The following is a 12,227-nucleotide window of genomic DNA, read 5'->3' as shown; positions in this document are numbered from 1 at the left end:
GGTCGGGCACACACCATAAGTGCCACATTCAAGTCTTCATTCGTCAACCCGTTTCTTCCAAGGAGAAATGGTGCAACCATGAACCAATTGTCTTCATCTCATGAGTCAAAGAGGTTGAAGATCTCTAGTTTTTTCATCAACAAACTCAATACTTGAGTTGTTTAAACTTGAACACATGTACACTAAGTGTTCATTTACAATGTTGTTGTGTATTACCCTTGATGCTCTTGTTTGTAAGAGGCATAGGCATGTAATAAGCCGTATGCTCTCGTTTCCCAAGCCCAAGGCATTTCATTCCGCTGCATATTCTGCACTTTCATCGTCTAAGATGAGTTGTAAGGTTGAGCATAGCATCCCTAAGTGCTCTACCTTATTGGTTGTCATGATTTTAAGCATCTTTTGGCATTACTTTTGTAAGAGGCATTGGCAAGATTATGAGCCATGTCCTCTCCTTCTTGAGCCAAAGATGATAAACCTTATTTGTTTGAGTAATTACCTCAACCAATTACTCATTAAGCTTGTAACTTCAAACCCTAAAGGGTATCATTTAACCAACATCATGCATAAAAGCTATTGTAATTGTGGAGTAGACACTGCCCTTGACCAATCCATAAGGCAAGTGGTAAGACCCTCCCTTTCCCTTCCCTATTTAAATCTACCTCATTACTCATGGAGGAGATATATTATTCAAGGAAGCATAAAGCATGTTGGAGGACCATCTAAAAGTAAACCACTTAAGCAAGGGTGTCAGCCTTGTCATGATCATTGTGTGAGAATGGTCAAGGTGGAAAGCATGTGGTGGAAGCAATGGCATGTATGTCTCAACCATGTCATCTACAAGAAGTCAAGCAAATACAAAGAGTGGGGTGCACCATCATCGAGGTATACATCTTCATCGACAACAAATAAAGACATAGAAGGAAACATTGTATTAGCCTCTAAGGCTCTAGGAACACATTTGTAAATCCTAGATAACCACACCACCATGACATCCTTGTATGCCTAATGTTATAAAGGCAACCTATGTCCAATACCACCTATTCCAATTCTTTCATAGTTGGTATTGAGGGGGGGTATTAAGGGACTAAGGTTATGTAGAAGGGTGAGAGAAGGGTGTGAGTGTGAATGAACTTGAGGTCCACTTGCTCACCTGTTTAAAGGTGAAGCCATGAGGCATTTTGTAAGTGAGCAAAGCCTAGTTGTATTCATAAACAACTTAATAAGCAAGAGTTTGTTCTTGTACTTTTTGAGTCTCTCCTCTCCACACACTTGATCTAGCATGAGCACCACGTTTTCTCAACACTCCCCCCTTGACATTGTGATGGCTTAACTCAACCCCACACCCTTCCTTCTCCCCTCCGGGTTTCTACAGTCTGCTATTTTCCTCTTTTTTGGTATTTTTTTGTAGGTCTTAGCTCACAACCATCTACTTTGTTTCTTGCAAAGGTAAGCCCTTTTTAGCTCTCCCTAATTCTTGTTTATTTGCCTAATTTTATCATATCAAGCCCTTTTTACCTCTCCCTAATCCTTATTTATTTGTTTGATTTTGTCAGGTACTCCACAGCTTTCCCCATTTGCTATTAGAGGTAAGCCCTCTTATCTTATGATTATTTTCCTTATTTCTTTTTGCAAATGTATGGCCACATGGCCTTGGGTGTTATGTTACAGGTGCATATGCAAACCCTCGGTAGTACATCCCCCCTGACCAGTTTCTCTTTCATTGCACAAGCCACTCCCACGCAACAAGCCATAGATTGAGCCTACTTCACCCAAGACAAACGTTCTGGCTGTAACAAACCATGCGTACGGTCACACCCGTGCCATCCCCTACTCACACCCTATCCTCGAGCCGTTCCTCTAACAATAGTAGATGCTCATGTCACAGTGGTGGTGGTGGTGGTGGTGGTGGTTGTTATATCCATGGTTCCACGGATGCAGTTACCCCTCCATGAGAGCGGCCACCCATAGTTAGTGTGTGGTTGGCTCTCCCATGTCACACGTCACTCTAATTGGCGTTTTGGTAGTAGCCCTCTCCCCAGTGCAAATAAATATCTTTACACGGTGTGGGAAGAGCGTGTGGTTCTTGATGAGGTAGGACACGAGATGCGGAGTCACATAAGGCAACTATGTGGCATAGTGTTTGCCCACGACACTATGACCACATTCCCCCACTTGTCATCGGAGAAGAAAACTCAAATATGCAATCAAATCAAGAATGAGTTCAAGCCAGCCGCCGCAGGTAGCGAGGAGGTACCAAATAGATGGATCTACAATCTCATGAGAGATTTTATGAAGCACAAGCGGTTCGATATCACCCAAGCGATGAAAAGAGGGGGAGAAAAGCCTTGGCAGTGGACTAAGAGAAATGGGATGAGGAGGTGAGGAAGCACGCCGATAACCCCTGACGATACGCACAACAAGAGGAAGCATTTTTTCTCTTGTGGGTATTGCATTTTTTTTTGCAGAGAGCAATACCAGAGGAGACTAGCTCACGGATGGATACCACTTAGGAGCTTGCATCTACAAGCTTCTTTTGCTTAGATATGTAGATGGGGTTGTATATATCCATTCTGGGATTGTATATACCTTGCTTGAGCAAATGGAGCACGACGGCGAGAATGTGAGTTGGGCAGCTGTGGTTTCGGTAAGTACTTCGTACCTTTTGAATATATGTTATGAGCTTGTCACTTTAGTTTGCAAGGGCTAATTTGTGGGTATTTCATTGTTTTTGCAGAGAGCAATACTTGAGCCCCCCAGGGGAGACTAGCTCGCAGATGGATACCACTTTAGTAGCTCGCATCTTTTTACTTAGATATGTAGATGGGTTGTATAGATCCATTTTGCACCCTTTTTGAGGTTATATAATTTGCTCCCTTGTACGGAACTATTTATGTATGCAACAATTTTCGTATAATTTTTGATATCCGGTCCGCAATTACTATATCTTTGTATTAATGAATCTTGGTCTTAAATATTTAATTGTGTCATATTCTTCATTTGAGACCAGTTGAAGTAAGGTCTCTATACATTTGGCATAATGGTGCATCTAGGTACACATATGCACTACTTGGATGCACCATTATGCCAAAAATATTTAAAACCTATATCGTCTCTAATCATGTTGAAAAAGATGTGGAAACAACGTCTAAAACATTGTCGGTTTATGCGTAGAAAAAATCATCTAATAAAGTGTCAAAATATCTGTAATAACTAACACTATTTTTTCGACTAGATTTCAGACACATGTAAAGACATTTAGTCCGATACCGATGGAAGCACCAACGCATGTATATGGACATTCTTGTATCTTCATTGCAATGCATTTTCAAAATGGATTAAATGTCAAAATTTAGGTGGCCCGTAGTGGTGTTATGTGTGGTATAAAGTGATCTATAGTATATATAGCACTATATATAGTACATTATATATATCATGTTAAATATGTGCTATATAGTAGTAGTGTTATATAACTATATAGTGCTATAATAGAATATATATAACTATATAGTGTTGTATATGTTGTGTTATATAGTAACAATGATATAACTATAATAGCATTATATATAGCATAGTAAATATTATATGTATATGTGCTATATAGCAATAGTGATATAACTATATATAGTGCTATATAACAATAGTAAATATTGTATGTATAGTACTATGTAGTGCTATATAGTAATACATAGTGTTGTAAGTGCTAATAAATATTGCTATATAGTGGTATAAAGTACTACATAGTGGTATAAATATTGCTATATAGTGGTATAAAGTACTACATAGTGGTATAGTGTCGCTCATTGCTATATAGCAAAAATATTATATAACTATATAATGTGTTATATATATTGTGGTATATGTTATAGTGCTATATAGTAAATAGTATTATATAACTATATATGTGCTATATAGCAATAGTGTTATATAATTATATAATGTGCTATATATATTATGTTATATATAAGTGCTATATAGTACTATATATATAAGTGTATATATATAAGTGCTATATAGTACTATATCGTGATATATAGTAATAGTATAGTGCTATATATCACTATATATAGTACACCCTGTGATAAATAGTAAAGCATGGGGTTCATCAAGATAATACACAGGGTTCATCACGATATATAGTAATAGTAATATATATATCACATATATTATCTTTATGAACCCTGTGATATATTATAGTAAATAAATACATAGTACACCCTGTGTATTATATGTATAGTGCTATCAGTGCTAATAAATAGTGCTATAGAGTGGCATGAAGTACCATGTAGTGCTAGTACTGCTATACATTGCTATATAGTGCTATGAAGTACTGTATAGTTGTATAGTGCTGCTATACATTACCATACACACTAGTATATAGTGGTATAGTGCTACTGTATACAGTGTGATAAAGTGATGCTACTTAGTGCTATAGAGTAGTATGATGTTATACGGTGCTATCAATCAATGCTAGTTACTTCTAAAGCATTGGTGTAGTACTAAATAGCAGTAAGTGGATGTCCATTACAAGGAATAACTTAGTCTCACTGATATGTGGTAGCCAATGGCCTGTGGTGGTTGTTGACATATAGCATCAATAGACTACAGAAGCTAAGGCCTACCTAGCATCCAATGGCATGTACTAAGCATGAAAAAGAGTACAGTGGGTTACCTACCGTTCATCAAGATCATACACAGGGTGTACTATGTATTGCTTTACTCCAATTTGTTGACTACAAGCATCCTTCTTGTTGTGGGCGATACCCATGTCTACATATAGTGATAAAGTGATGCTACCTAGTGCTATATAGTGTTATGGTGTTATTATATGGTGTTGTCAATCAATGCTAGTTACTTCTAAAGCATTGCTATAGTACTAAATAGCAGTAAGTGGATGTCCATTACAAGGGATAACTTAGTCTCATTGATATGTAGCAAACCAATGGCTTGTGGTTTTGACATATAGCATTAATAGACTACAGAAGCCATTGGCATATACTGAGTACAAAAAGAGTGCACTACGTTATGTACGGTTCATTAAGATATAGCATCAATAAACTATTGTATACAGTGATACATTGATAAAGTGATGCTACTTAGTGCTATATAGTGGTATGGTATTGTTATACGGTGTTGTCAATGCTAGTTACTTATAAAGCATTGCTATAGTACTAAATAGTAGTAAGTGGATGTCCATTACAAGGAATAACTTAGACTCACTGATATGTGGCAGTAGCCACAACGGCTTGTGGTATAGCATCAACAATAGGCTATTGTATACTGTGATAAAGTGATGCTACTTAGTGCTATGTAGTGGTATGGAGTTGTTATATGGTGCTGTCAACAATCATGCTAGTTACTTCTAAAGCATTACTATAGTACTAAATAGCAATAAGTGGGGATGTACATTACAAGGAATAACTTGGTCTCACTGATATGTGGTAGAGCCAATGGCTTGTGGTTGACATATAGCCTCAATAGACTACAGAAGCTAAGTCCTACATAGCATCCAATGGCACGTACTGAGTACGAAAAAGAGTACATCAAGATAATACACAAGGTGTACTATGCATTGCTTTACTCCAATTCATTGTGACGACAAGCATACACCCGTGTTTGCTCTATCTAGAATCTACTAACCAGATCCCTCATATTAGTGCTCAAAATGTCATTGTGTTGCTGATATTTATACATATCAAAAGCTAAATCACTAGAACCATACCCGACATCTTGCATCCTACTTTTAGCTAGAGATAGATTTCTCTTATGTATGTTTAATATTTTGGGAACCTTATGCATGCTGAGGCCTTCCATTTCCTCCATTGCATTTACCACCATGTTTAAACTACTTCATTTGACAAAGAGTTCATCATTTGACCTTGGATTCTTCAATATTTATAAGGAGTTCATGAGGGCTAAAACTACAGAGGAGTGTGAATCATCATCCCCAATATATGGTGCAATATGAGGATTGTTAAAAACATGGGACAATACTCCATTTATACTCTCTCTATCAAAACATGTTGTCTTTGTCTCAAAATGGTTTTTATGATACTACTTGCAGTTTTCTTAATCTTTGCATCATCAACATAGGAATCCTTCGTTCTCTTCCAAAGTTCTTGCTCTCTTCTTCTCTTCCACTATTCCTACTTTTGTCTTCTCTCATAGTCCCTTATGACTCCAACTCAGGGGGGGATGTGGAGGCATCTTATCTAGTGGAGGTATCCCCAAGTTTTGCACCCATGTTGTGCATGACTCTCCAAACATTGAATTGTCGACCACACAGCAAACAAGGAAGCCTTCCATTGCAGTTAGGAATACAGAAATAATTAGAGGGAACATCTAGAGACCAAAACAACAAGGCACCAAACAAAGAAAGAGAGAGGAAGACGTTGGGTAAACCATTCAGAGTGAAGGTGCTACATGTGCACGTTTTGTAGAAGTAATGGAATTGAATTCTTTAATGTTCAAGAATTTAAATTTATTGACATTTCTGCAAATTGGTAAATAATATTGGAGTTGCTATATATCACGATTGTGCAAGACACTGCTTTTTGGTCCACCTCTTACCCTACTTCCATCCATACACACATATAGAAACCTAAAAACTCACAAAAAAAAAATCTTAGCTCACGTGTGCCATGTGATACCGTAGGTGTTTGATTGCCCGCCAATTGAGAGCTAGCCGAGCTTTGAATTGAGATTCACATAAACATGCCTTATCAAGTTTAAGAATGTAAAGTTGGTTGTCCCTTAGCTTGGATGGAAGTTTTATAGAAACCACGTTTAGCTCAAGGTAGACCTGTTCCACTAGTGTAAATATGGCATTAAGTCATCCCATAATTATTATAAAATACTAACGTTTAAAAAGCCAAGATTGATTGATAAAAAAACAAGATAAAAGCTTAAGACTACGATGGGCGAAAGCAATGATATTCAAATATGTGCTTGAAACAATTAAAATCAAGAGAGCATCCATACAAAGTCCTACAAGGGATCATAGGGGATTTGATCATAAATAAACTTGTTTCTTAGAGGTTTGCTAAGACCACACATGCAACTTTTATAGCAAGCTCATCGAAATAAAAAAAGATTTCTTTGAAATACGTATGAAATGCAAGAAAAGAAGAAGACCATTTCTTGTATCAACTTGTTTAATTAATAAGAGAAAACCATAGCACGAATCGTGACACATCACTTTACTAGTGTGAATGCATCTAATCAAAAGTCCAAGTAGTCAAAAGGGTGAGTCAATCACAAAACCTTTCAAAGGTCCAAGTCTTCAAAAAGGATGACACCACTACCATTTTTTTAATTGCTAAGCATTTGATATTTTTTTAAAATTTGAGAAAAGGTTCATTTCTTTATCCCACCCCTTATGAGGTGGGGGTAGAGTTTCAAACTCACACCCTTACTTTTGGAGCGAAGTTTGATCCATCATCCATTACTTAATTGTGAAAGGTTTGATATTCTTTTAAAAGAGTTGAGGAGGTCAACACTAACTCTATCCACACATTACACCCATAACAAAGTGGGCCCACTCCTTGTGGAGCCTGGGAGGGTAGAGTTCTAAACTCACACCCTAGCTAGGTTCGAGAAAAGATGGGCTCGCTTCAACTTCTGAAAAATCCACCTCATCTTGAGAGAAGGAAAAACATACGTTCTAAATTTTCAGAAAATAGTACTAAGTGGATGAAACTATGAAAAAAATGCTTGTTCGAAATTGCCTTTTCCTCTTCAACCCATGGTGAAAAGGATTTGTGTTAAGTTGACTCAAAAGTGTTTGTGATACCCTAGGTTTTGGAGCAAAGTGGATCTATCACCCATTTTTTAATTGTGAAATGTTGGACATTAAAAAAAAGAAAGAGAGGAGGTTAATTATTTTATCCACTCATTATAGAGTGGGCCCACCCTTATGAAGGGGGATAAAGTTCTAAACACTAGCGTTGGCCTTTAGGTGCTACTTTATGAGTCATGACCATTACATTTAATTATTAAATCGCAAGCTTTACTATTTATTACAAGGATCTAAGGATCTGATGTCATACTGCAATGACAAGGGAATGATCTCACGTCACATATTAAGCTAATTTTTGCTGTTTGTCTAAAGTTTTGAAAATTCCAAGAGTGGGTAGCTGATGTGGTGAGTGGTGGAGCCTAGAATGACTAGATGAGGATTTCGTGGCCTTGTCCCTTCTCTGACGTGATGTTCTCTTGTGGAAGACTGAACCTGTTCCTTTTGAGTTTTGCTACGACACGCAGACTGCAGTGCACGCAAAGTTGAACCTTCCAAGGCCCTTATTAAACTCCATATTTTTGATCGATAATATTTATCAAAACGAGCTGGCTTGCACCAATCACGTGTACACAAATGGCCCAACGCTTCTGCACATATACGTATACATGGTATACATGTCTGTATATATATATATATAATACATACATACATACATATAATATATATATATATATTCAACACAATAGTAATCAAATACATATTAACATTTATGAAAAAATACTACACACACTACAACAAACTCCACAAGAGCATAATTACATTTTCCATAACTCCGTTTACATTACATGAGAGTAGGCGACTTAATCTCAGTCGCACTTCCACGATCGCGCAAAAAGATAAGAGGGTTTTGTCTCTTTAATCCTCCTAGTAAGTGGTAATATATAGGATCTAAACATACATTTAATGAAGCAAATACACTATTAGGATTTTGGACAAAATACCTTCAGAAACATCAAAGCATATATTGCATCCCAGTAGTTGGTAATATTTGCTGTCAGCACTTCGTGTAACCCTACCGTTCAAAATCCACTATTTCTTCAGCTTGGCTTCCCCTCTCTCTACCTCCCTGAAGACCTGCAATTCTCCTGGGATTTGGGCTTTGAGCTTTGCAGATACCCTCTCACCTGCACAAAATCACTCTCCCAATGAAGCCAAAAAACCATGGTGTTTACTCGCCTTTACTAATTCAAACCCTTACCACTAATCCTCATGCAAGCGGAAATCTCGTTGTTTAACTAATTTAAGAATGAAAATTACACCGAATTTGAGCAAATTTCCGACATTGCCCAAGCTCTTACCAAGGCCTATGGCATCCGCCGCTTTCATGATGCGAAAACTCTTCACCGTGGAGGCAACGAACATGCTGTGAATTGACAAGACCCACCAGCTAACAAATCAGTACCTAATAACGCGTGTTTACAGAGGTTCTAATTACGCGTTAACCACTTCATTTTTTAGTTAACCACTTCATTTATTTAGTACTTACTGCCACGGCACGTCGCCCACAAGCATCCAATCTCCGTCCTTGTCCTCATGCGTTAGAACGTAATTCTTGCCATGCAAGAGATCGAGTTTTGTGTTATCTGAGTGGCCTAATCCGCATCAATTAAGGCTGTAAATTGGAAGCGAATGCCAGTTTAATTACGCTAGTTACGTAATTAAATTACAAGGAACCACTCACCGTTGACGAGCCCTTGGAACATCTCCTGCAAGGCCGACTTGAGGCTGTCGTAGCTGTCGTACGACTTGAGGTCGACTTTCCGGCCGATTCGAACTCCGTCGAGCTTAGCCTTGACGTAGAAAGCGTTCTTATTGTTGTTGATCTGTTCGGACGCTTCGGCGCCGCCGGAGCCGCCACCTTTAGGGACGTTCTCTTGATGACCCAGCTCTGTGTTCAACTTGTTTCCGTGAGTTGCCTGCACTAGCGTATTCTTGCGGAAGGTCCGAACAGGAGGCCATCCCACCGGAGCCCTAATTACGCAAGATTACCTTATGAGCGCTAAATTACATCTAACACGCTGATAATACAGATACACTTTAGTGAGAGAGTAAGGCTAGAGAGAGCCACAAACTTGTTTCTGCTCTCCTCGTTCTGTGAGTCCGATTGGAAGAAAGCTTCTCCCTTTGAGGATTCACTAGCAGTGGGTGTGATGGCCGTCTGGTTGTTGCTGACAGGCGCTGTTGGCGCTTTGAACTGTGGAGATGGTGGAGGCGGCAACCCTCTGAGCACGCTGGTTTTCCCGAAAGCGCCCACATTATTGCCTTGCTCGAAATTCACATGTTGCCAACCGCCTGGCGTTTGCATGGCATTGGTGCTCAGAGCATACAATCCTCCGCCTCCTCCTGCTGCTACTGCAGTTGCTGCAGTAGTGCCGGGATTGGAATTGAGGTGGGCTGCGTCTGCAGGAGTGTTGAGGCTGGCTGATCCGCCCATGTTTCCGCTGTTCTTGGTAGTTGCCTGGGTGGCGTTGCAGCAGTTTGCAGCTCTGTTATCACCGATTGCCTCCAAGTAAGGGCGCTTGGCAGGGACGGTGCTCACCTTTGGCACCGGAATTACAAACCTTCCGGGAGCTAGACCTGGCCCCCACGGGTAGTTGTTATAGCAGCCTGCTTCACTGCCTGATTGTTCGCCACTTCCGATAACACGAAAGGCTTGGGCAACCTGCCAAACGTTCTGAGGAATGGCTGATGACTGCGATGATGCGCCGCTGTGAAGATGATCTTCTGCATCTGGGGCACCTTTAAGGTCTGCCTTGACATGATGAAGGGGGGTAGCAACATCTTGTTTGGAAAGCTCATTTTGATGATAATGATGATGATGATGCTGCTGCTGCGACAAGTTCTGTGCGACCCCTTCTATCAGCGCGCCTGGATAACTGTTGTGAGGCATGTATTTCTCAGAGTTAGCTTGCTGCTGCTCAGCAGACCACCCTAGAAAAGACACCTGAGCCCTTGGGTGGGTAAAGAAGTCCTCATTTCTGCTGCTGGACAGCTCTGCGACAGCCAATTTTCCCGCCTTTGATGATGAGGGTATCTCCAGAGCAGCTCTGCTATTACTATGAGTCTCACCCACAATCCATGACCCCCCTGACGAACCATCATCGGCAAAGCTCACGCCTTCATTAGACGGCCCAATGCCCAGCCTGAGCTCTGTATCTTTGCACTCAAGTTCATACGCTCTTGCATCAGAACTCCCCTCTTGGTGAGAGGTAGCTTGAACAGCCATGGAGGAGTCCGAAAGCCCTATGTAGTCGCGCTCTGTCAAGCTTACATTTCTACCTCCGGCATTGTAAGCCTCCGCACTATTGTTGTCTGCGTGGTTTCTCAGTTGGGCGCCCGCCAAGACAGCCAAAGGTATCGTGCTCCATGCATCCGGACGGCCATTTGACATGCTTGCTTCTTGACTCCTAGCTGTGGAAATATAATACGCGCCAGCTCCAACGTGTGCAGAATTGCTTGAGAGATTAGTAGCTATCCTGGACTGGATGTGATCACAATCGCCATTCTTAATCATGTTTTAGAACGCAACTTCAACTGCGAGATAGTGCGCTCTCTTTCAACCCATGCTTTATACCCCACGTTGGCCTGTGATGTGTTATGATCTTTCCTGCAGACACAGAAGACACAGTACACAACACACACAACAATCAGGTGGCAATTGTGAGAGGGTTTGAAAAAGGTGCACGAAAACAAGAATTAGCGACACGTCGTACAATACGAAGGTTTTCTTTTTTTTTTGGGAAAGTGAAGGGAAGGCGAGGAGGTTGTGAGCTCGGGCAAGAAGCAAGCAATGGAGGGAGAAACAGCACATGCTCAGAAAGATTCCTACACGAAGGCGAGGGCTGGTAGTCGATGTTAAGCTGGGAAGGGTAAGGTTGGTGGAGAGGAGCCTTGCAAAGACATGAAAGCAATGTGGAAAGTGAGACAGGAGAAAGAGGAGGGGGGGGGGGGACCAAAAACATGAAAGCTTTACCTTATTACTTGCCACAGAGAATTGCAGTGGTAGGTATGCAAAAGAAGAGAGAGACAGACAGGAGAGAAAGCAAGGGGTGGTCAAGGTGGACGGTGATAAAAGAGAAGAATTTGAAGAAGCACAGTTTTAAGAACACAGGCGAGAGTGACGCAAAGGCATAGCAAAAGCAGCACCAAAAGCTGACCACACAGCACACATCACCCACCACACACGGACTATTGGGCAGGGCGGCCACCCGCCCGCAACTCCCGCCCACTCCCGCAGCTCGTCCTTCTTGGGACCCCCAGCGGGCCCGCAACGCATTAAAAAATGGTGGACGCGTACTCCCCATCGCGAACACTTCACATCACCGGTTCGCCCAGGTTTAAAACCCAGCTACTTCCCTGCCTGCCGCCGGTTGAGATGGCAATGGCCTCGGAGTCCCTCCTAATCCCCGCCGGTCATCCCGTTTCCTTCACC

General features: G+C 40.8%; 1 protein-coding gene across 9 annotated transcripts; it reads right to left on the bottom strand.

The window, feature by feature from the left end:
- Positions 1-8,526: 8,526 nt before the first annotated feature.
- Positions 8,527-12,011, bottom strand: LOC147614147 (uncharacterized). Of its 9 annotated transcripts, none has more exons than XR_015263073.1 (7): positions 11,769-12,011; positions 9,868-11,402; positions 9,477-9,766; positions 9,282-9,387; positions 9,094-9,158; positions 8,706-8,919; positions 8,527-8,659 (listed from the first exon to the last, which is right to left on the bottom strand). XR_015263073.1 is itself a non-coding variant. In XM_086780681.1 (6 exons), the coding sequence occupies exons 2-6, from the start codon at positions 11,307-11,309 to the stop codon at positions 8,825-8,827; spliced, it is 1,998 nt and encodes a 665-aa protein (XP_086636807.1). In that variant the 5' UTR covers positions 11,310-11,402; positions 11,769-12,011; the 3' UTR covers positions 8,527-8,824. The 9 variants fall into 9 exon arrangements, 4 of the variants coding, with proteins under 4 accessions (XP_086636807.1, XP_086636809.1, XP_086636808.1 ...); XR_015263074.1 differs by having other exon boundaries at positions 11,509-11,904; XR_015263075.1 differs by lacking the exon at positions 11,769-12,011 and adding an exon at positions 11,625-11,721.
- Positions 12,012-12,227: the final 216 nt, after the last annotated feature.

The sequence above is a fragment of the Cibotium barometz genome, chromosome 42, assembly GCF_041138505.1.
Source record: "Cibotium barometz isolate CiBa-2024 chromosome 42, ASM4113850v1, whole genome shotgun sequence".
NCBI lineage: Eukaryota > Viridiplantae > Streptophyta > Polypodiopsida > Cyatheales > Cibotiaceae > Cibotium > Cibotium barometz.
This window is presented reverse-complemented; position numbering and strand designations above follow the sequence as displayed.

Bases quoted from the DNA above. Each gene is read 5' to 3' on its own strand.
- LOC147614147 (XM_086780681.1), bottom strand. From the start codon at position 11,309: ATGATTAAGAATGGCGATTGTGATCACATCCAGTCCAGGATAGCTACT. The intron at 9,388-9,476 runs GTGAGTGGTTCC...GATGCGGATTAG, and splicing joins GTTCCAAGGGCTCGTCAACG to GCCACTCAGATAACACAAAA. The intron at 8,920-9,093 runs GTAAGAGCTTGG...GATTTTGTGCAG, and splicing joins GGCGGATGCCATAGGCCTTG to GTGAGAGGGTATCTGCAAAG.